Source organism: Panthera onca, chromosome C2, assembly GCF_046562875.1.
Source record: "Panthera onca isolate mPanOnc1 chromosome C2, mPanOnc1 haplotype 2, whole genome shotgun sequence".
Classification (NCBI taxonomy): domain Eukaryota; kingdom Metazoa; phylum Chordata; class Mammalia; order Carnivora; family Felidae; genus Panthera; species Panthera onca.
In genome coordinates, this window is record NC_138347.1 from 28795851 (window position 1) to 28821500 (window position 25650).

At 36.3% G+C, this 25650-nt stretch overlaps 1 protein-coding gene across 1 annotated transcript in view; it reads left to right on the forward strand.

Annotated features, from left to right (window-relative positions):
• SAMSN1 (SAM domain, SH3 domain and nuclear localization signals 1) overlaps window positions 1–25650 on the forward strand; it is a 139958-nt gene that overhangs the window by 40589 nt on the left and 73719 nt on the right. Inside the window, exons 7-8 of the mRNA XM_060640284.2 lie at window positions 14074–14200; window positions 15573–15925. Coding sequence (XP_060496267.1) covers window positions 14074–14200; window positions 15573–15925 — 480 coding nt within the window. The remainder of the gene's footprint in view (window positions 1–14073; window positions 14201–15572; window positions 15926–25650) is intronic.

The following is a 25650-nucleotide window of genomic DNA, read 5'->3' on the forward strand; positions in this document are numbered from 1 at the left end:
CCTCATGAATACATTTTGTTTGTGAAATTGCCACTTTTGCTACCGCGGAACCTTGATTGCTCCAAACCTCGCCCACAGGGTTAGATGGTGGCTGGACTCAGCTCTGGTTGTGCCATCTAAACTAGCCTCCTCCAATTCTCGTGCAGTGTAATCAGTATCTAGAGTTGAGAGTTAGTCATTTAGTCTTTAAGAGGAAAACTGGATTAGTAACAGCAGCGACAGCGACAAAAACCTCTTGGCTACACGCAACCCATTGGCAACGTACAGACTTAAAACTGTTTCCGGTGCAGCACACCGCTGTTGGAAAAACACGGAAGTTGGATCAAAGCGGGACTGCCTTTTGGTGCACTTAGCCGAGGGCACTGGACACCAGGCGGCTGGGGAAGAACCTTAAGGCTATGCCGTGATCTGTGAATAAGCAGGAGAGGTAGGTCCCTCCTTAGCTTTCATCAGACAAGATTTGGGGTGGTTCTAAACAAAGATTGTGAACAAACGGTAAGGCAGGAAAAAAAAGAGGCCAGAATGACAGATTGTTTAATAATTTGTTTTTTAACGTTAATTTATTTTTGAAAGAGAGAGAGACACAGAGCTCAAGTGGGGGAGGGGCAGAGAGAGAGGGAGACGCAGAATCTGAAGCAGGCTCCAGGCTCCGAGCGGTCAGCACAGAGCCCGACGCGGGGCTCGAACTCAGGAACTGTGAGATCATGACCTGAGCCGAAGTCGGATGCTTAACCGACTGAGCCACCCAGGCGCCCCAACAGATTGTTTAAATAGCACTTGCAGTGTCAACCAAAAAGTAGTTTTTATGTATGATGTAATGTAAAAATGAACAAATTATATTATGCATTGATCTTATTTCCAAGTACTTTCTTATCCATTACATAACTTTGCTACTGTCTTAGTTATCTATAGCTAAATAGCAAATTACTCCCAAAGTTAGGTGTTTAAAACAACGAACATGTATTGTCTCATAGTTTCAGAGTTGGGAGTTTGGGGATAGCTGGTAATTCTAGCTCAGGGTCTCATATGAGGTTGAAATCAAAATGTCATCTAAAAGCTACCTGTAGCTGAAGGGTCTGTTTTCAAACTCCTTCCCCCTACTGTAGCCAAGGGTTTGTACTCCTTGCTAATAGGTGTTTGGAGGAATTAGCCCCTCATCTTGTTGACCCTTCCATATGGCTGCTTGAGTATATCATAGCATGGCACTTGGCTTCTCACAGAATGAGTGATCCAAGGCACAGGGTAAGAAGGGTACCATAATGTCTTTTAAGACTTAGTCTCAGAAGTCATACACCATCACTCCCACCTTATTCTATTTACTATAGACAAGTTATTAAATCCAGCTTATACTAAGAATAGGGGCATTACGACCCACCTTTTGAAGAGAGCAATATAAAACAATTTAGGAACATATTTTAAAACCACCAGAGCTACCTAATAATATTACAACGTTATAGATGGAGGAGTTTCCCAATATCCCAAGAGCAATATTATAACTCATTTTGCAGATAGAAAGAATGTAGAGCTCTATTTGTTATAGAAGAAAAATGAAACCTCTTTTTTTAATAGAAGATTTTAAAAAGCGGCTTTAGTTGGTGTTAAAGGAATATTGAATGTTAGTATGAAATCCGTATCTTTGTCTCTGGTGAAATGAAATTAAAATCAGAGTAGATTTTCTTATTTTAGTATCTGAAGTCATTCTCTATCCATCTGTCTGTCTATCTATCATCTATCTATCTATCTATCTATCTATCTATCTATCTATCGTCTATCTATCTATCTACCTATCTAATATCATCTATCATCTATTTATTCCCTCATAAAACAAGGAAAAGAGGTTAAGCAGTCGCCATTTCAACTTTTAGTTTATACAAGGAAAATAAATGCCTGGTTCTAACAAATAAATTTTACGAATGAACCAACTTAAATATATACAGATATTTTCCCATCTTGACCACTTTAAAAGGTTGATAGGAGTTATTTGGGTATTCCTTAGCACAATTCTCATTTTTAAAAGAGTTATACAATACAAAAAATGTCTCATGAGCACATTCTAGTAACTTATACTGGGCCAAACACCAAGTACTACTTGACATCATTAAAATGTAACACAGACCTGAAAATGTTGGCCTAATCCTCTAAAAATCCACATGCTACACCCAATGGCAAAATAAAATGCAGGCATTCAGTATGAGCTTCAGTCCCTTGAGCTATTTTTTATTTCTACTTGCTTCTCAGTCCTTGGCTAGGTAGGATTTGTGGGACTTCTGCTTAGCTTTGGACCTTATAGTAACCAAACTTGCTTTACCTTTACATGAGTTATAACTTTTGACTTTGGACTTGTTTAAATTCTCCGTGTCTCAGTTTCCTTATGTGTCCAATGATGATGAGAAAAACTTCTTATGGTTGTTACAAATATTAAATGAAACAGCATACATATATTATCCCCAGATGTTCAGTGAACATTTGCATCCTCTCCCTAAACTCCTCTTAATCCTACTGAAGGCCCTACCCTCAAATAAAATTTGAAATTCCCTTCTATTCTATTACAAACTCCATCCAATGCCCCTAGCTTAATGCCAGGTACATGGGTTTTTCAAGTAGATGTCTACAGTAAGGAGATTACATGGACAAGTACTAAACCTAAAATATCCTGTGCTATGATTCCAGATATTACTCAGCTCCAAATATATATGTGGTTCGATTTCACACTCTATCAGATATTCAACAAGGATGCCTAATGTATACCTGATAGTGAAGGGCGTTAGGGGGATTAAGGTTTAGATTGCTTCATAAGCCATTTTCTTGGTTCTAACTCTTTCTACCAACTTCTGGGTATGGATCATGTGTTGGGACTAGAGAAAGTGAAGGATAGTAAGTGAATCCACTCTATATGTAATGTGTATATATATATATATATATATATATATATATATATATATAACACCGGCACACATATATTCACCTTTATATGTATGTATTTGATGAAACATTAATCAATGTATTTTGATGACTTGATTATTATAATTGAGAATACGGATCCTTTCCTCACTATTTTACACCTTTGTGCAGTTTTATTTATTTACTTTTGTTAAAGAATGTTAACATCAATCTTGTTTTTCTAATGCTAAAGAGGGTAACCTTTAAATGGTGGAGTCTCTTTCATTAGCAAAGACATGTAAAACCCGGGCATCTGGTCAGTTGGTTCATGAGTTTGAGCCCCATGTCAGGCTCTGTGCTGGCAGTTCAGCCTGCTTCAGATTCTGTATCTCCCTCTCTCTCTGCTCCTCTCCCACTCATACACGCACACTCTCTCTCTCAAAAATAAATAAAGATTAAAAAAATTTTTTTAAAAGACATGTAAAACCTACTGCCAAAGAAATAGTAGAAAACTTTTCCCCAAATCATACTATTTTTTCTGCTTCCCTGTAATTTTAATGCAATGAGAATTGTTTTCTACAGTTCTTTATTACATTTGCCACATGGAAGTGTTTTTAGAGAATATAAAAAAGACTTGTTCTTATTGAAAAGCTTTCTGACTTAAGCATAAAGCGGTACCTTTAAAGAAAGATGAGTCTTTATTGTAAAAAAAAATTCCCCCAAATTTAGGAATTTTTCCTGAGATAAAGAAAATTTTGTAGTGTTAAAAAGTGTATCTTTGTGTGCCAACTCTCTCTTGTATTAAAATCCTCAGATCATATTAACCACCGTCCTCTCCTTGTTGGCCATCGCTAAACACAAGTTCAGGAAATGGACATGTTTTAAAGGGTATGGAAAATTTCCAGGACACTCACGTACGTCAGCAAGTCCCAGAGTGTTATGGAACTGAATACACTGTAAGCCCTCTTTACAGTTTTTTTTTCCAGACTTGCTTTTGGGAACACTGCAAGCTAAATGATACAGATTTATTTGATTATTATTTCCTACAATGTAATATAAACTTGCAGATTCTGTGGCAAATAGCTACTTCCAATAAATCATGTTTCTTGATGTAGGGATGAACATGATAATTTCAAGGCATCTCCTTTCACAGCACGCTCTTCCCAAAGATAATTAAGATGTTAACATCTAAGCATCTAAGGTTCTAGAATAGTTTTCTTCTCAACAGTACTTTTTTTTTTTTTTTTTTTTTTTTTTTTTTTTTTGCCTAAGGGATGATAGCTATTCTAGGTAGGAAGAAGTGATGAAAAAGTACTGTTTAAATATTACTTCTATTTCCTGAAAAACTAATGTACTCTGCCCTTGCTGGTTCTCATGCCTTCTAAGTTTTTAATAACTAGTTAAATATCAAACAGCTGTAGGAAAGAAAGAAACCCGAATCATCATGAATACAAAAAGGACTTCCTAGATGAAAACGAAGCTATGCATTTGGGAGGACTATGAAATAACTTAATTAGAAACAGAATCAAGAGAACCCGATCAAGAAATCTGGAGCTACCCCGATGCTCTTAGGCTATTAATTTCACATTTTTGTGCCTCAGTTTCCTCCTTTTGAAAGTAAGGTATTGGACTAGATGAACACAAAGATCTTTTTAAGTTCTAATAATCTGTGATCAATAGTAGCTCATTCTTACTTTTTCCTTGATATTCCTCTCAGGTCCAAGAGTTTATGTAAAGTAACAAAAGAAGATACTTATCTAGTTTAATGTCCCTAAACTTATTACAAGAACAATGAATTCCTGTGATCCAAATCCTCATTTTATAGAAGCACAGAGAAGTGAAGTGGCTTGTTCAAGTTCACATGGCTAGTCACGAAGCAGAACATCACAGCAAAACAGTCACTTTGATGTGGAAATGTTGGGGTTCAGAGCCAACAGCCAAGAAAGAATTCTTGAGACGTCTTCAGTGCAAAAAAGTGGTTTTATCAAAGCATGGGGACAGGACCCGTGGGCAGTAAGAGCAGCCCTGGGGTTGTGACGGGTGACTGATTATATATTTTTAAGTTGGGAGGGGGTTAGGGATAGCCCAATTCTCTAAGGAATTTTGGAAGCAAGCTTTCCAGGACCTTTAGGAGGCTAGCTATTGTTAGGAAAAGGCCATTTGTTACTGTTTAGTAAAAACTCTGTCAAGAGACCCTTCAGATGTATGTCAGTGTGCCATACACTTGGTGGATGATTGCTAGCATAGATTTGGGGGGTAGAGATAAAGGAAGTTTCCAAAATAATTTTTATATGTTAAAGTAGACTTACAGGACTCTGGGGCGGTCAGGCTAATGTTAAGCTAAGATTGCCTCTTGCCTTTAGCAAAATGTCCTCATCAAGGCAGCTGAGTTCCTAGAGGAACGTCACTCTGACTGTCTCAAGGATTTGTCAATGGGCTGTAAGTTGTAAGGAAATTTAATTTTCTTTTGCCTTTGTTTCCCACATCAGCTTATCTGCAGACCAAGGCTAATTCTATCAAGTCAGGGTTTCCCTGACATTTTTGTTTATTTCTTGTAGAGATTATAACTCCTCGATACAAGGGTTGTATTTTTTTCTATGTAATTTCCTATATTCATAGCTCCTTGTATTCTAGGAATCTAGTAGATGTTTAATAAAAATTAATGAATTTGTATACTGGCACTTATATTTCCTACTGTGTACATTTTGGGGGGTCAGTCAAAGAATGTACCTAAAGAGAAATATTCCTATGAATAGTTCTAGAAACTTCTTTGAAATTTCAGAGCAGATGCTATTACATGGAAAGTAATCTCTGACTTGATGTAATCCAGGCAGCCCCCAGGTAGCCTCAATGTCTTCACATTAAAAGACTGACCCCAACCTGTGGGTAAAGGAGCAAAGAGCAGTCTTGGCTCCCAGACAGGAGTAGGAGAGATGACCATGGAGCTGTAACTTCCTTGTGCTGTGGAGAATAGAGCCCATGTGGCACATTATTCCAAGACCAGAATTGTGAACACCAAAACCTGCCTGAGACGAAGCAGAAGGAGCCAGAAACATGTATTAGAACTTGAGGACGTGATTTGTATTTATATAGTGGGATAAGACTGTTACATAAAGGGCTTTGTTAGACTTGCGGAATTATACCGCTTAGCTGTTCAAATGCCTGTTAATTCTCCAGGCAAGTGCAGTTCCCTTCCCCACTTTACCTTATGCAATCTTTCTCTCCTGTGAGTAACCATCACATTTTATTTGTACTTCTCACATGACACACATTAACCTTTTCTTCCAGATGTATTTTTAGCCAGCTGTTCAGCTCACATCTATTTATTGAGCATATTAGAGACCAGGTTTGAGATGTGCAAAATAACGCTGGAACCCCAAAGAGCTCACCCTTTTCTTGGAGGGGACAGGCACAGAAACAGACTACTCATTTTTAAAATCACTCATACTAAGCAATGACAGACAGATACCTGAATCTCCCAAAGATTATATGCTTAGTAAATGTGTGTTGAATGAATAAATATTTTATAATTCTTCTAGGAGAGTATATTCTATTTCCCTAATTCATTCAATTGAATATGCATTCAATTGCCTTTTTTAAAAATTGTGCTTAACCTTATTTTAAGTATTGGTCCAGAGTTTTATCTTAATTTCTATTATTAAAAAATAATAAATTTTGTAATTATAATTACATAAGAATACCTAACATCAACATGGCAATTTTTCCACCAATTATTTTTTCAATCAATATCTCATTTATACAGGTGAAATATTTTCTTTTTTTTTAATTTTTTTAACATTTATTTATTTTTGAGACAGAGACAGAGCATGAACGGGGAAGGGTCAGAGAGAGAGGGAGACACAGAATCTGAAACAGGCTCCAGGCTCTGAGCTGTCAGCACAGAGCCCGACGTGGGGTTCGAACTCACGGACGGTGAGATCATGACCTGAGCTGAAGTCGGACGCTTAACCGACTGAGCCACCCAGGCGCCCCCAGATGAAATATTCTCAAATTGTCATTTTAGTTAGTTGTAGTTCCAAGAAAGCAGTAAAATAATCCTCTGAAAAGAGACTTGTTTATTTTTATATGTTTGCATTGATTGATTCTAGTTTATAATTCTTGGTTTTATTACTGTGCATTGAGTTACAAAGTGTTAATTGATCACTGTGACCTTACAAATTATCTTTTTAGAGTATGTTTTAAGTCGTAAATAGACAGTAGTCACTTTTATATAGAAGCAAATGCACATATAGCTTCGAGGTTTTTTTAGGTTTTTTGTTTGTTTGTTTGTTTGTTTTTTAATGTTTATTTATTTTTGACAGAGACAGAGTGCGAGTGGTTTAGGGCAGAGAGAGAAGGAGACACAGAAGCAGAAGCAGGCTCCAGGCTCTGAGCTGTCAGCACAGAGCCCGACACGGGGCTCGAACTCACGAGCTGTGAGATCATGACCTGAGCCGAAATCGGACGCTCAACCGACTGAGCCACCCAGGTGCCCCTAGCTTCGAGGTTTTAATAATCTCACCATTTAAAACCAATTCCTTTTGTTTTTACCTTGAAGATAACTTTCCTCATTTTTACCCAGTCCCTAGGTATCTTTTTTTTCAAGTGGCTAGAAATAAATTCACAGTAAAAACACTGGGTACTTATGTTCTGCTTGGCAGAAATAGATTTGATTATAAAACCTGTATTCTAGGGGTACCTGGGTGGTTCAGCCGGTTGAGCGTCCAGCTTCGGCTCAGGTCATGATCTCACAGTTTGTGAGTCTGAGCCCCGCATCAGGCTCTGTGCTGACAGCTCAGAGCCTGGAGCCTGCTTCAGATTCTGTGTCTCCCTCTCTCTCTGCCCCTCCCCCTCTTGTGCTCTGTCTCTGTCTCAGAACATTAAAAACAAAAACAAAAACAAAAAAACCCTGCATTCTAAATATGTTTTTTAAAATATAGAATTTCTCTCAATTATAGGAGTAATATGTCTTTATTGTAGAAAAATTGGGAAATGCCAACTATTTAAAGAAGGAAAAGAAAGCCACTTAGAGTGGTGTTTATACTTTCTGTGCAAATTTACGTACTGACTTTTTACTTAATAGTGTATTGTGACCATTGAAAAATCATTTCTAAAACCCTAAAATTGGCAAATCTTTGGTAACTAAGTGAAGAGTCAGAAGACTAAGGAGCTGAGAACAATTGTCAAAGCAAAATATGTGAAACTATCTGAGGTTTCATTTCAGTGTTCACTACAGCCTTCCTTTAAAATAAGCCAAGATAATTAATTTTAAAAGATCTCTGTTTCCCATGTTGAAGAAATTATATGAAATAGACGTCAAGTGATCAGACTTTTTCTATTTGAATACTTGTTAAAAAGGTCATGAGAGAGGAACAATTCTTTTTTTAAATCACAAGAACAACAACAAAAAAAGAACAAAGGGAAATTAGTTTACTTCATGCAAAGTCTGTCGTTACTTTCTAGCTTCCTTTTCAATTCAGACAGGTGGTCTGGATTTATTTCGTTTCCATAAGCCTAAATTTCTTCTGTGTAAAAGAAGGGATCCTATTGGAAAAAACAATTAAATTCCCTTGTAGTGAAATATGTATGTTAAAGAAGATGTGTGTGTGTGTGTGTGTGTGTTTGAGGTGTTTAATATTTACATATTTATACCTGTATATAAATATATAATATATAAATAAGATAAAAATAAAAATGATGTATTTATATATACATGAAACAGGAGGTATATATATAAAAAAGAATAGGCCTATAAATCTAAGAGTGTCTACCTGATATCCTCCATTGAAGAGTCATATTTAATTTATAAATCAAAACCTTGGATTTGGTTGGTCTTAATTTGGCTTTCAATCCTAGATAACTAGTAGTTATGTTAGCTTCTAAAAATCTTGTGAGAAAGGACATTGGATTAAAAGTCATAATATTTGATTCTCATCCTAGCTGTATTATTAATGAATTATCTTTCTCTGGATAAGCCACTTAGCTTCTCTGGTTTTTCTCATTTTTTAAAATGCTGGTAGACTAGATGTCCAATAAGTTCCATTCTAGTTCATAAAATATGGTTGTAAGACTAATCCAGTTCAATAATTCATTGATGCTATTTTCTAAAAATTATTCTATCATCCTAATAGTCAAGCAAAGTGTCAGAATGAGGTGTATTTAATCTAACACTTCTAACCAAATTTTTACATTATTTAAGGAATATGAACAAAATTAACTAAAGTATATGCATACTTATATATGAAAGATACAGAACATACATCGTAAAACATACATATGGGAAATATTTAATTTATATTCACATATAATTATCATTTTATTGGAGAAAATTTAAAACTAAACTAAATACACTAATTTTCTTATCTCTTCTCATTTTCAATTTCCAATGCTGTTCTCTGCATCATTACATTTTAAAGAAATATATTTTACCAAATCAAGTCTTCATCCGTTTATTCATTCATTCATTTCATATCATTACTTCAACTAATTCATAGAGAGTACCAACTATCAACAATGTTATAGGTATTAAGGATACTGCATGGTACCTATATGGAAGGTTATGGCTCCTGTCTTCTTCCTTCAGTTTAGAGTCTATGGGGAGGAAAGACATTTAACCAATGATGACAAAAATATAAATCTGAAACTGTGGTGAAAGCCAAGAAGGTAAAAGAATGGGGACCTAATTTGGGCTTGGGAGTCAGGAAAGATCTCTCTGAAAAAATGGCATTTAGTATGAAGTTTATGGGGTGAGTAGGAATTAACTAATCCAGGAGAAATAGAATAAGCATTCCAGGCAGAGGGAGCAGCATACATAAAAACACTGAGAAAAAAGAGCTTTGGAGATTGGGAACCTAAATATATTTACCTTGTGAGTGTGAAGGGAGCCTGGAAACACAGGTCATACAGACTGAGTCAAGTATTTTGGATTGTATTTAAAGAACACCAGGAAATTTGGAGTAATTTAAGCAAGACGGTAATATCATCAGATTTATATCTTTCAAGGAGAACTCTAACATTTTATTGGGCATCAACTGAAGGAAGGCAAAAGAAAAAGAAAACCAATTAGAGATTTTCAGTTGGGTGGTAATGATGGAAATGGTGAAAAAGAAACAGATTCAAGATACATTTAAAGAACAGACCAAACTCAGTAATGGAACAGACCAAAGTTAGTAATGAAATAAATATAAGTCGACAAAGGAGAGTAAGTGGCAAAGGTGATAATCTTATTTATGGAATGTGCAATACGGTGGAGGAAGATGGCATTCACTGAATGGAAGAATACCAGATGAGAATCATGTTTGGGGGCTAGAGGTCAGTCTTGATAGGGCTTATAAATCATTTTAGATAGACGGTTGAGTATGTGAGTCTGAAGCTCTGAAGGAAGCTCTGAAGAAATAAATTGGGAATCATCAGCATTTAAGTGGCATTAATTGTGTGTGTGTGTGTGTGTGTGTGTGTGTGTGTGTGTGTGTGTGTAATGAATGATGAATGATGGTGATATAAGATGAGGGCCCAGAGCTAGTTGTAAAGGATTTAAGCATTTAATTTTGAGAGAAAGGAATTGTCAGCATGTAGGGGTTAGAGAAAGAATGGCCAAAAAATTTGGTGAAAGGAAAACCAGAGAACATGGTGTCCCAGAAACCAAGAAAAGAAAGTGTTTCTTGAAGGTCGTCACAGTCAGTATTGCTAGATACCAAGCAGTAATGGAGTTTGGGAATGGTTCATTGGAAAACAAAGGCAATCTAAATGGAATATCAGAAACACAAGCTGATTGCTGAGTATAGGACGTGATTTGAAGGGATGAGAAATGAAAGGAGTTAGGGGAAGTAAACATAGTTGACTTTTCTGAGAAGTATGCATGAGAAAGGGGGCAGAAAGGGTGGTAAATAAAATATGGTAAATTAACGATGGATCAGATCAGAGCATATTGGAATGCTTTTGGGAAAAGTCCTTTAAAAAGTAAGATGATCACAAAGAGGGATCAGTAAAGAGGGAAGACGAATAAAAATGTAAACCAAATGTGTCACTTGCCTGATTAGAACAAAATACATGCTCTTCAACTGTTCTACAAAGGCCTCCCTGAGAGCCCCTCATTAAGTCTCTGGCTCATCTTATGACCCTCTCCCCTCCTTTCTCTTCCTTGGGGCAAATGCTAAGAATTCTTCCCGGAATTTCAGCTGTAGAACCCCTGCACATGTCTTATCCTCACAGGAATGCTCTTCCCTCTGCTCTTTGCCTAGCTGACCCTTCTCTGTTATTTAAATCATAGTCCTGGAAATGTCCTCCCTGACTATCCGTGGAGCTCAAAACTGTCTCCAAATCTTCACATCTGAACTGAGGTTCAGGCCTCAGTTTTAGTGAACATCCTCCATCAACCAATGAAAATTAGTAACCGTCCTCCCATCTACACTCAGTCATGCTGTTCTTAGCATAGCCTATGGCACATTTTCTTGTTTATGTACTTGTTTATTTGTTTATGGTATGTCATTTCTCTCTAGAATGTAGACTATATGAAAGCAGGGGTCTCATTTCACGTACTCAATGCCACATCCCCAGAATGCATGATAATGTTGGCATATCGTAGGTGCTCAATAAACTTTCACTGATTGGTTGAATGGTAAGTTCAATTTAAAAGTCAGTCTTCTTAGAAAACATCTAGGAATTAAAAGGCACATTATGGGGCGCCTGGGTGGCTCGGTCGGTTAAGCATTCAACTTTGGCTCAGGTCACGATCTCATGGTTCGTGAGTTCAAGCCCCGCATTGGGCTCTGTGCTGACAGCTCAGAGCCTGGAGCCTGCTTCAGATTCTGTGTCTCCCTCTCTTTCTGCCCCTCCCCTGCTCACACTCTGTCTCTCTCTGTCTCAAAAATAAATAAACCTTTAAAAAATAGAATAAAAGGCACATTATTGTAATTTTAATCAAATTTAGCACAAATTTATAAGTAATAGATTAGGAGACTACAGTGAATAACAATTTTGGAAATATTCTAAAGGATTTCTTTTTAATAGATAATCTTAATGATTCTATATCTCTTATCATAATTTTTATTCTAAGTTTCATCACTCAGGTATGTACTACCTAATAGCAAGAGAAAGCTTTTTGGAAGTAGTTTGCTATTAGAAAGTAGCCAGTCTAGTGTAAAAAATTTACTGTGGATAATCCATTTGGTAGATAAAACATATGTATGAACTCAAAAGTGTATTTACATTTAGCAAACATTTATCAGGCCATGTACTATACTAGACATATGTAATTGAAAAATGAATAAAATGCAATAGACTGATCTCTATTAACTCAAAGCTCCATGAGTGATTAAAGATATGAAAGTTAACAAGACTCTGCTTTAAAAAGGCTATAACACAGTTTGAACAAAATAATGAGAGGTCAGTTTGTTTTAACACCTCTGGGCCATGAGATTTCACTTATATGAATTTAGACACTATACAAATGCTTCTCTTCCTCCTAGGGGCAAATCATTAATATGGAATTCAGTTACCCTGGTATGTAACACCTTTCCCCATATCAAGTGGGAGTCATTTTCACAAAGAAGGGGGAGGGAAAAGGCCATTTTTGATGCCAGTGTTTCAGTGGAGCAATTAAGCATTGGCTGGAATAGGAAGAGGTTGCTATAAGAAAAGAAGTACAACAAAGAAAATTGTGTTCAGTGGTTGTGCAATGTCAGCTTATTATTGCTGGAAGAGCCTGAAGATTAGAAAATGACTCTTCTTGAGTTACAGGGCCTGTAAAACTGAGTAACTCAGAAAATACTGAAGAGGAACACAGGAGAAAATGATACAAAAGTAAACAGCAATAGAAATTGTGTTGAGCTGAGCATGACCTTTGGAAGAGAGGGAAGATTCTGCATATCAAGAAAATCTCATCCCAGGCCTCTCTGAAAGATTAAAATGATTTCAATATTTCCCCATTTATTTAACGCAAACAGGTATGGCTTTCTCTGACAAACGTCACATTTCCTACTTAGGTGCCATTATGCAGAGACAGAGCCTCAAGTTTATATTGGCTGCTCAAAGTCATTCTTAAAGACCAAGAACAAGTGCTGAATCTAATGACTGGAAATGTTTGGATGCCAGAGAGCCTTTTCTTGCAAACATTTCTTTGGGCTTATAGTCTCTCTCAAAGGATGGGAAAGCACTATTATAAATATTTCTCATTCAAACATTAATGAGGAAGCAAAGTCATTCACCTTTTGCGAACTGCAGTATCTATTTAGATGTCATTTATCAGCCGTTCAATGGAAAGGATAGGCAAAAGCAGAGAGAAATATTTCTGAGTCCAGCGATTTCTGGATGAGAAGGAAGTATTCCTCTATGTAATACTTCATATCTAATTAACATCACAGAATACAACTATTTTACCAATTAGTATTAAATTTAACATATAAAATATCAGCTTCCAAAATATTGTGAAATTGTTAAGAGTAGGTTATCCTAAATATAATAAGGAAAAGCAGTATAAATACAAATTTGCCAACATTAAACTCGTGGGAAGCGTTTCTGTACCTTCCGAAGAAATTTTGAGTCATAAGCGTTACTAATTCTTTTATCCATATTTTTTGCTATAATAAACCAGTGACACTTATATACTACAGTATAGAACAATATGGCTGTCTTTTTTTTTTCCTCAGTGTGTATCTAAAAAGCAAGAAGCAATATTCAAAGAAAAGTATATTATTTGAAAACATTTCATGCTTGAAATAAAATGCTGGTTTACCAGAAATTTCCAAAAGAAAAAATGAAGAAAAATGAAGAAAATTTAAATTCTGTTTTTGTTTTTTTGTGCATACCATCAGTCTGTTCCAACAACTTGCAAGTAGCAACTTTAAACCTCTTATTCCTTCTTTGTTAGCCTGCAAAGACCTTGCGTCTTTCCACTATTTCACACTGAGCACAAGCACATAGATGGCACCAGATTCAATCCATTTTGTTGCATTTTGAAGTTAAAAAAAAAGGTTAAAAAAATGCCCTACTTTAGTATGACTGGCTGGTTGTAATACATTTTACAAGTTTGAAACCAAAAAATTGTCTGCTTTCAAGTTATTGCTTAAAATTGTCTCAGGCTACAGGTTTTGAGGTCACATTATTAATTTTCTCATATTTATGATCTCGACACATTTTAAATTTAATCTTTTGTGAAGAATAATTTGTCCCTACCTTGAGCTGTGTTTGTACTAGGCTGTAACATCAGGCGGTGACCCAGCGGAATCAATGGGGACGTTAAAGAGACTACAGAAACTGGTTTGGACCAAGAAAGCCAGGGTGCCGAGTCTGAATGAGATAAAACCCACATTAATAAACCTTGGTAAGTAAGAAGTCAAAAAGCTGCCAAAAATTCTTTGAGAAAGAATTTGAGTAGCATATATAAAATGAAGGCCATTTTGATAAGGTCTTAAAATAACCATTAAGTCTTCAGGGTTTTTAAATTAGAAATTTATTTGTGAAACAGATATCCTTACCCTTTTCGTGAATTTTGCTTTTATATACCATATCTCCTTCCCTTCAAGACAAGACTCGGGGATAGCGTGGGAGAATGAGATAATAAGGGTCCTAATTGTTCATTATTCCCATTCTTTGGCCACGGGAAACAGTATTTTTCAATTTTTATGTGAGTGCAGCAAAATGGCATGTCATGACATGCAACTTTGAAGTTCATTTATTTATTCACAATCACATGCTATTAATCATAATCTTTGGTTTACATCAATGAAACATTTGAACTGAAAGAGATTCTGTGATATGGTATAATTTCCATACATGGGTCACATGTATTTCTATTTTCTGTAATTGTTTTATATATTCCTAGAAATTTCATCAGACCCTTCACCACATGTAAAAATATAGGTCTCACTAATCAACTTCATAGTATTAAAGATATACTTTCTTTTTGTTGTTCTCTCAGTCTTGTTCTTCCTCTTCCAAAGTATTTCACTATGAGAAACACTTTATGCATAAATCTATTTATAGACTGATATCAGAAAAAAATTAGAATACCAGTGGTATTTCAGCCCATGTCCACTGAGATTTCATTTTTTATTTACGTACAGGGAATAATTCATTTACTTTCTTATGATGCTCTCTATACACATTATTTCCAAAAATCAAAAAAAAAAAAACTTAATATAAGCACACCAGGACACCTGGGTGGCTCAGTTGGTTAAGCATCTGATCCCTGATTTTGGCTCAGGTCATGATCTCATGGTTTGTGCGATCAAGCCCCATGTTGGACTCCACACTGACAGCACAGAGTCTGCTTGGGATTCTCTCTATCCTTCTCTGTCTCTGACCCTCCCCTCGCTCTCTCTCAAAATAAATAAATAAACATTAAAAAAAGAATGCAAGCAGACCATACCATGTTTATATGATATGGGGAATTTTTTAGTTTGTAATTTTTCTAAAATATCTTTTAGTATACTATTTGCATGTGACTTTCAGTCAGTGTAGCCAGACTATATATAATCGTTATATACAGCTTCAAAATCTTTTAGGTCAATCTGTTCTTACAAAACAAATCATTTACTATACAAAGGATTACTCTTTAAAGAATTGCAATTTAAATTATTTTGTGAAGGTAAATGAATTCCTGGTTTGTCCTGTGATGTTCATTCATTTCTACTATATCAAAGGAAGTATAAAACCCATATTATATTCTTAACTGATTTTTCTTTGTAATTCAGAAGATGAAGATGAAACTTTAATTTCCTGTATGAAATTAACCAAATCCCAAGAAAAGAAAATTAGTAATGTTAGCACAAGGGGAAAGGAAGAAATGGAGGGGAGATTGGATTCTATTTCTGCATCACTGGTTAGATCCAGCATTTCCACTGAAGGCAATATGGCAGAAATGTTATCACACAATGAAGGTGAAGTTCAGATGTGGAACAGCTGGAAGCTTTTTCCAGAAACCCCTCTCTGGACATGTGTTGATTTTCAAATTGCCCAAGTTGGACCCTGGAACGACTGTTTGCGCTGCACTCACCACCCACAACTTAAGTCTTCTTGTACAGATATGGATCTCCCACATTCTTGGGTAAGTTTGTAAACTGAGGAAATGCACTGTCTCATCTCAATGTTTGTACCAGCAAGAAAGAAACAGATAATAAAAGTGCTAATCAGTCAACTGTATCAGTGTCAGGAAAAGTTACCAAAACTAGAGTTGTCTTTCCAGAAAGCATTGCAGCTCTTGTGACTTTTGCTATCACGTTACTATAGTCTGTGTATATATTCCTTGTGTTCAAATAAACTACTGCACGATATTTTTGAGATAATTTTTTTTAGTTGAAAGAAAACTTTGGATGTTGATTCAGCTCAAGAAGGTGTGGATTGAATTGTCTAAATCACTGCTGTGGTCATGAAGTTTCTGTGACAAATAATAGCTAATTTAAATGAGCATTTTCTATGTGCCTGCCATTCCCCTAAGCACTTCATTCTTTTATTTAAATCTCACAACAATCCTGTAAGGTAGGGAATGTTATTTTAATGCTAATTCCCCCATTTTATAATTGAGACAAATGAGACACAAAAAGATAGCAATAGGTGCAGTGTCACAGAGCCAGCAAAAGTGGAACCAAGATCAATCATACACTGAGGATCCTGCTTTTAGCTAATAACAGTGTTTCCCATCTACTGAACTAGGCTCTAAGGCTATATGGTACAAGAGAAAGAGTGTGGACTCTGGAGTGACAGAAATTTGGGTTTGGATCCAAGCTCTTCTATTTGTTTAGCTTAGGCAAAATATTAAAACATGTTCATCTTAGTTGTATCAACTGTAAAATGGAAGTAGTGATATTAAATTCATGAGGTAATTAGGAAACTGAAATTAAATAGTACAAATATTCTAGCACTTAAGAGCAATTTTTTTTCACCTTGGTTATAAGTTACTAAAGGCACGTGTTATATACCTTTATTTCTCTACAGTTCATGGCCATTTGAGCTTGTAGTGAGTGAATGGAACAATTTTGTGAATGCAGGAACCCTACTCTATACCACTTGGCTTTAAGAATCAGTCTCTCATTAGAGGCTATATTTCATGGTGCATTAGCGCTCTCTGAAGAGGCTTGGAGTCTTTTTCCTCTTTTAAGATTTGTGTATTAAGTTAGGTCTTTGCAGACTAGCGCTAAAGTAATCTGTGTTCAAAGTACCACATTAAATATTACAGGTGTCTAATAGCAGACTCAGAACTGATAAAACTGTCCAACATCAATTATTTTTAGGAAGGTCTCTCCCAATTCCTTAGTCTTCATCTTCTCCTGTGGGGCTTCTGGGCTTTGCAAGCTTCCTCCCGGAGCACTTTCTCGGAGAGCAGCTGATAATATAATTAGGATCTCCTTCTGAAGACTCCCCCTGACAGCTTTAGAATCAGGATCAAGAATAAGGACTACTCGGCAAGTAGCAAAGCTGGTGTATAAAAATCTAAATTCAAATATTCAGAGCTTCTTTCAAGAATAACATCTGGATTCCTTAACTTGGCGTTTCTGGATTTTAGCAGTCTGACCTCAGTCTAACTTCTCAGCTTGATCTAAAGCTTCCTTATGGAAAACTTGTGCTGGACTGCCAAACTGAATGATCTGCTTCTTCCTAATGACTGGCTTGCTCTTTCCTGCCTCTTTATCTTTGTGTTTACGTATCAGCCTCTGCCTAGCGTGCTATTCTTGCCGTTAACCATTACCCTATCCCTCAGATTACTTTGTCCTTTAGAAATGCTACCTGGGTCGTGCCAGATAAAAATAATTGCTTCTTCCTTTGAACTTTTTAGGGAACTTAAAGGCATTTTTCTTTCATTATATATTTTTAAAACACATATTGGCATCACTTGTATCAGTTCACAATATTAGACACTAGGGAATACAGAGCCAAACAATACATACACTGCCCCTGTCTTCATGGACCTTACTGAGTACTACTCTATGGTAGAATTAGTTGGGCATCTGTTTATTTCCTATAAATACTTGTCTTTGTATGCTCTCTAATCCCTAGAGTATTATGGGAACTCAATAAATACTTGAGTAGCATTTCTTCACTAAATAAATGGAGTTTTAGAAACCAACAGACTTTATTTCCATAGATCTACATGGAACATTTATCCTTATTCTTTTAACTATTCTCATATTAATCCAATCTATATAAACTCAGTTATCATGTGTATGTGTTTGTGAATGTGCATATAGATCTAAGTATATATACATAGTAGCATTTTTCTTTTCTTTTTGGTAGTTTTGTCTATTATAGTTCATACCTAAATGATTAAGTAAACGAGTCTTATCTGCAGAAGGTCAAACATATCTACAGAATACACACAATTTCAGATGATAACATTAAGCATTTGTGACAGGAAAACCTCTCTGGATTTGGAGAAAGGGTTCAAGAACATGTTAGAGTTAAATTGGTTTGGTAAACTTAATGAGACCACTTACACTCAGGGATTTGAGACATAGAATGAAAGGAGTTGGATGAGTGCAAATTATTATTTTTATATTCTACAATATATTCTATAATAATACCAACTGAAAAATACCCAGTTTCATTTTAGCATAGCTGGTATTTTTTTCTGTAGTAATTGCAGGGTTATTACTTGGGTTATACTTTAACTTTCATTCTATAGAAAGTACAGAAGGCAAATAGTGTTGAGGGAAAAGTTTTGCTTCTGAAATGAGTGTTACTTACCATCAATGACAAGTAGTTAGAGGTGACATTTTTGCAATTTTAAAGGGTAAAAGTATGACCATATTTAAAAAAAATATGTACCAACATATACAGATATGCTGGAGCTGAGCCAAACCCCCACATTTCAAGGGAAATAAACCAATCCACAAAGATGCTAGTTTCTCCTTAACTTCAAATATTTCAGCAATAGTAGATTCCAGTTCCTTTGATGCCATTATCAAAGCAGAGTTTTCAGGTGGCCTGAAACTGACTTGTCTTGCAGAAAGTTTTTATTGACCCTAGTCTGATTCTCGACTAAGCCCTGCGGGCTCATACTCTCAAAGCTGGTTCTGATAGAACTGGGTTTAACGCTGGTTCTGACATCACCAGCAGAGTGAGCTTAGGCAAATTCTTTACCCTCTTTAACCCACTAATTCCAGTTCTGTGCATTGCTTTCCAACTCTGTTCATCCCCTTTCTTCTGGGTGAATTTGTGTGTGCTGAAAACACCCATTTGTAAAACAAGATTATTGATGTCTATCATGCAAGGCTGTCGGGGGAGATTAAAGAAAATGGTGCCAGGACTCAGTTGATAGCCGATAATATTTATACCCAAACCAAAGAATCTAGAGGCTTGTGCTAGACTTGGAAAGAAGCAACATTTTATTCAGTTGAGATGCCATAAACAAACTGAAGCCAGACAGGGAAATGTATTATTTGTGAAGGGCTTTTCACAGTAGTCAACAGGAGAGGAACGAGACATACACAGATATTTAACGCACAGTTTAGTTGTTTGCAAGGTCTGTGGGATCTGGGGCGTGGGGAAAGATATGTGATTATGGAATTGATATAAACTGAGAAGGGTAACGCCAGATTTATGAAAGTGTATACTCCACAAGAAAAGTGTGAAGAGAAAAACTACTTAAGGATGCAGAGCTCTTTTTTTCATATCCGAGATGAGTGGTGTAGAGAGGGGGTTTCAGATGGCTTTAAGAAAGGTAATAGTGAAGGTAGCCAAAAATAATATTTGAAGCCAAGTGTTTACAATCAATTTAGAAGAAGAGTGATTGAAGGGTACTTACAGCGTAGCTCTGCATGCTAAGAGCTTGAAAAATCTTAACAAAAGAGGGAAGTGAGTCAGAGAATTGGTCGGGAAGAAGAGCAAGAAAGAAAGAAAATTTGTGTGTTGCAGAGGAGGTGAGGCCTTCCTTGAATACGATGTCATGATAATAGCAAACGTATTTTTCAAAATCTGGGATAATTTTTCAGATTTATAAGAGAGATAAATTATTTTTATAATATTAAGAAATGGAAGTAATCTTGACATGAAAAGGGGGAGCAGATATGCATTTCTCCCTTGATATTCCAAAATATTTTATAAAAATAGAATGATATATTTAAAAAGTGATAATAACAAAAGCTCTTTCAGGAAGGAGGAAAGTAAAGGCCTGAAGGAACAGAACAGAGACTCAGAGCACAGGATCATTCAAGTGCAGTGTGGATAGAAAAATAATAGTGAGAATTGCATTAAAATCAAAGAAAAAAATGAGTAAAGTTTATATACAGACTCTCAGGGTGAGATAATAAACAGAGTTCTACTTAAAGCATCTTAAGGTACATAAGAAGAAGACGAGAAGAGTAGAGATCTGAGGTCTTCTTGGAGTACTATGAGAACCTGTCAAAACTGTGCCAGAAGAGAAAGTGTGGATAATGGAAAATTTCTTTATGGAACTGTTTTCAGCGAGAGGAACAGGATGTCTGCTGATGCTCGCCGAGAAGTAAAGGAACAACATGTCTTACAATTAATCGTTCAAATGGGAAGTAATGTATGCTCTAATTATTGACAAGGGGAAATGATCTTGGGACCCACAGACCCACTGCTAAGTTGGTATAAGAGTTTTTATACTGACCAAGAAAACTGATCTGTGAGAGAAAAGTGACCAGTATACGCTATTTTTGCGTGTCTAATTTCTCTTTTCTCAGCCTTGGCAATCTCTCCCAGTCTCTCTGACCAGAGTCTACTTCCTTCAATCAAAATGACACGTCACTACCAGTTTAATCTACCAGATCAATTTACTTGACTACCTGATTAACGATTCTAAAGCTCAAACCTAATGTTACTGCACCCCTCGCAAACCTTTAAATATCTTCTCAACACCTACAGGATTAAATGCAAACTCATTCACCTAATCTGCCTTAACTAGAACCCCACAAATCTCTTTCACACACATACTCTGCTATCAACAAGGTGATACCACCCTTTTGCCAAAGACTGATTTTTCTCCATCTTCCTAGCTTTATTTATACTGTTTCCCCATTTAGTCCTTCCTTTCTTCTCTACCTATTTGATGAATAGTATGGAAGTTTAGAAGTGTTGATGGATAAGTAAGAATCCATGGTGTACACTTTGAAGAAAAAAATATGGATATGAAAAGGAATGAAGATTGAGACGACCAGTAAAAAGAGAGTAAGGAAACACACGGTTTAGGGGAAAAAAAGGCAGCATTAATTTCAGAGATTCTATTATTTTCTTTGTATGTTAGTAATGTGAGACTCCTACCAAAAAGTCTCTGTGGTCCCACTGAATAACGCAGGCAAAGAAGATTGCTCACGAATCCACCCAGAGGGAGGCGGGCTATGAACCATCTATGCATAATTTCTCATAGTTTCATGCCCCTGTGTTCAACTGTGACAACAAAAACCATTTAACTTTTATCTGCTAACATTGGAATTACAGTAGTATGGAAAGAGGATATGATTCAATGAGTAGATTTGGACAATTTTGAAAGGGAAGGCAAAGTAAATAATCTGTACTGAGAAAATCAAAAGGAAAAATAGAAAAATGTGATGCCAAAATACCAAAAGATATCTATATTTACTACACTCTGCACTGAAATTGATGAACCTGAGCATTGAGATTCTAAAAATAATTTTAAAAGCCTAAATAAACAAGAATAAATTAGTTAATTACAAATATTTTACATGACAAATTTTTAACTGTAGCCAATATGATGTTTGGTGGCAGGAGAATTAACATTTACCCAAGAGAAGAATGTGAAAACTAGGAGATGCTGTAAGAGCTTATTGATTCGTTTTTTCCTTCATTCATCGATTCATTCACTCGTTAGCAAATTCTCGTTAAGTGCCTCGTGAGGCTATGAATGTATGAGCTTAGAAGTGTGTATGTGGGGTAGCCAATCTACTACTTCATATTTATAATGAGAGTTTATGGGTTAAAAGGAAAAGTTAAAAAGGAACAGAATCACACAATCCTTGGTGTGAAAATACACTAGGATGGAAAACACACTGCAGTAATTGTATATAAAACAATCCAGGAAAAGAGCTTGTGAGACATGTAAACAAATTTTCCATTAATAAAAAAAAGAGATTATAGAAGAAACAAATCATGAGACGTTGTAACAGTACAAGGTATCAGGTTAATGGAAATGTTTTAGGCTGAGTTTGAGGAAAGTAAGTTGTAAGTGTGTATAAAATTTTTGAATGTCTTTTCTAATAAAATTATGGATAACAAAAAAATATTAAATGAGAAAATGTAATTGCTCTGTGTGAAGTAGTATTCTACAAGTCCAGGGTAACCAGAGATATCACTAAGTTAGACTTTTGAGGCAGAACAAGGTAGAATGAAAACCAGCCTAATTATTTGGGTTGGTGTATGGCTTTTCCCGGTTACACAAACCTCATGCGTATCAGTGAGAATAAGAGACATGTGATCTAGTTCTAAAACTGTTACAGAAGCAAAGAATCCTTCTCCTTCATGTATCACCCTAAGATTTTCCCCCACTTTTCTCTAGGTTTTCGTTTTTGTTTTTGTTTTCACTGTGTGCTTGTTTACTCAAATGCATCAAATTAGGGAGAAAGTTGATTCGTACTCCTCACAAGAAAATATTTTTAAAGTCATCATAAAATATTTGTCATTTGAAATGGCTCTTGTGATAATGGAAGGGGATCCACGATGGTCAATTATAACTACATTTTTGTTTCCACAAGAAAGTTGAAATTTGTTTCACTGGATCTTCAAATGGAAGGAGGACAAAGAACATCAATCTGAAGAGAGGATCCAATGATGCTCACTGGCCTTGGGAGACCTAAATGTCCTTCTTTTCTTTTCAAGTTTACTCATTTATTTTGAAACAGAGAGGAGAGGGAGGGGCTGAGAGAGAGAGAGAGAGAGAGAGAGAGAGAGAGAGTATCCTGAGCAGACTTCATGCTTCATGCTGTCAGTGCAGAACCCACTGGGGGGCTTGATCTCATCAACTGTGAGATCATGACCTGAGCCACAATCGAGATGCTTAACCAACTGAGCCACCCAGGCGCCCCTAAATAACATTCTTAATTAGAGCCTGATTATTTTGCATTGTTCAAAAGAACAAAGAAATCACTAAATCTGGACATCAACCTTTGAGAGTAAAGCCTGACTATTAGAACATTGTATATAATATAATGAGCCTTGGAAAGCACTCTAAATGTTGGTAGATTTTCTTTTGTGGAAGAGAAAGAAGTACTTAACTCAAACTTTTGCTAAGCAAGCTAAAGACCAAAGTCATACTCTGAGTGTGTAGCATGGTGTGTTAGAGGCCATGTTACACATCAAAGGAGCACAGGTTGAAGCCAGAAGAGTCACGTGTGAGTTCAACTCTGTCACTTAATAGAATCACTGTGAGTTAGATTGCTTAATCTCCATCTTTGCTTAATCCCTCATCTTTAGAATGAGGGAGGACTAACAATTATTTTTAAGGTCTTATTTAATTTTATGTTCAATGTTTAGGACTATGAGGACACGCCGAGGATGATGAATTCTATATACAGAAAGATTAGTGAGTAGATTTTCTCTCAGGTGTTTAATTTTTTTTTACTTTATTTATTTATTTTTATTTATTTTTTTAATATATGAAATTTATTGTCAAATTGGTTTTCATACAACACCCAGTGCTCATCCCAAAAGGTGCCCTCCTCAATACCCATCACCCACCCTCCCCTTCCTCCCACCCCCCATCAACCCTCAGTTTGTTCTCAGTTTTTAAGTACTTATTTATTTTTAAAGAGAGAGAGAGAGAGAGAGAGAGCAAGGGAAGGGCAGAGAGAGGGGGAGAGAGAGGATCCTAAGCAGGTTCTGAAAGTCAGCAGAGTCCAATGTGGGGCTTGAACTCATGAACTGTGAGATCATGACCTGAGCCAAAACCAAGAGTAAGACACTTAACAGACTGAGCCACCCAGGTGCCCCTCTCTCAGCTTTTTAAAAGCAGCTCTTTTCTCACTCTTCACATGACCATTATTGACCTTATTTCTACCATTTTTTTTTCTTTTACATAAGCTATTTTAGGTTTGGGTTTTGGTTTTTGGTTTTTTATTTTTCCTGACCAACTGCACTTCCTCTGTCCCTGTTACTTCCTTTCTCCCTCATGTTCTGAACCAGCAACTGTGTATATGAATATTGACTTCCCTTGGGATATAGCCATGAAATCTTCTTCATGGACCAAAATGTCTGCATTTCCATTCTCAGAAGCCAAGAAGGCTTCTGCCACTCACAAAGAACAGCTTCTAAATATCCTTTTGAATATAATTTCACAGGACTGAATTCTGCTTCGAAAAATGGGTGGGTGATTAAGTAAGATTGTAGAGGGGAGGAGAAAAGCAGGGGCTATGCGGGTTAAAGAGTGCCGGGTTGGAGTGAGACATCCTCTTTTGTCACCATCACCCGCCACATACACGCACACACACGCACTAAGTGCCACCTTGAGTACTGTGTGCCTTGAGATCTTGTTCTGACCATGCAGACATGTCAGTATAATGATGATCATGGCTTCCGTTGACTTAGAACTTGAACGTGTTTCAGGAGCTTTTATACAGGCTATCTTGGTGTCATGATTCAGTAAGGTGGTGTTATTACCCCCATGTTTATGATAAAAATCTGAAGCTCAAAGAGGTTAAATAATTTGTGCAATGTAATAGTAGGTGGCAGAGCTGGATTTTAAGCTCAAATCTATAAGAATCAAAAGTTTACTGCAAAGATCATGGCTTTGTAGCATTTGAGACCAGGCTAGCAACTTATCTGTGTCATTTGTAAAAATGAAGACATTAGTTCCTACCTTGCAGTATAAAAATGAAATGATCCATGTGAAAGTGTCAATTCAAGGTAGGGGCTTAATAGCTTAATAAATAGAGTCTCAGCCTTCAAGGTACAATATAACTTTTCCCATATTTTATCTTATACTCGCTCTATGAATTAGGCAAAACTTTATTGCCATTTTACACATGGAGACATTGAGGCACAAGAAAGATTAAGTGAATTACCTGAGGTTCCACAGCAGATGATGGCAGATACTAAACATCAGCCTCCTAAGTCTCAGTCCAGACTTTTCCTACAACTAAGTTGTCTTTAAGTAGTTTTTATTTTTCAGCAGAAAGGGAAATAAATATGCCTGTAAAGGGGAAGGATACAGGGTAGAAATTCCATGAATGTTGGTGCCAAATAAGCTTGGTCTTCAAATTGGAGCCTCACTGCCTACTGTGTGACTAAGCCAGTTGATTTCTCTGAGTTTCAGTTTCTTATCTATTAAATAGACATAACAAAAATTTCTTTGTGAATTGCCCATAAAGTGTTTAACTGTACCTGATACCCAGTTGGAACTTAATGAAGAAAGGCTGCTATTTTTAGTGGAAATTATTACTATTTAATTATAATTTACAATTCTGCATTTATAATTATCCTTCACTCAATGAACACAACATAACGTCTAAGACATCTGGTATTGTGCTGGGTTGTGGGGCCACAAAGATGACTAAGACACGTACTTTGCATTAGCATCTCACCATCAATAATTCCCTGCAACATCATATCCTATGAGATAATGTTGTATTAAATGTACATTACTAGTTTTCACTTATTTTTAAGATTTTTTTTTACACAGTTTGCCCGATTTTCTCCCTGGGGATAAGAAAGCCAGAATTGCCTAGCTCAAATATACACAGTATGTGTAGCATGAGGCTCTGCTTTTAGCTTCCTGGGGTTCCTCTAGTATCTTCATGCTTGTGATTCTCTGAAGCATGCAGACGAAAAGAAGGTGGGGCTGGGGGTGTATGTGCTGGGCTGACC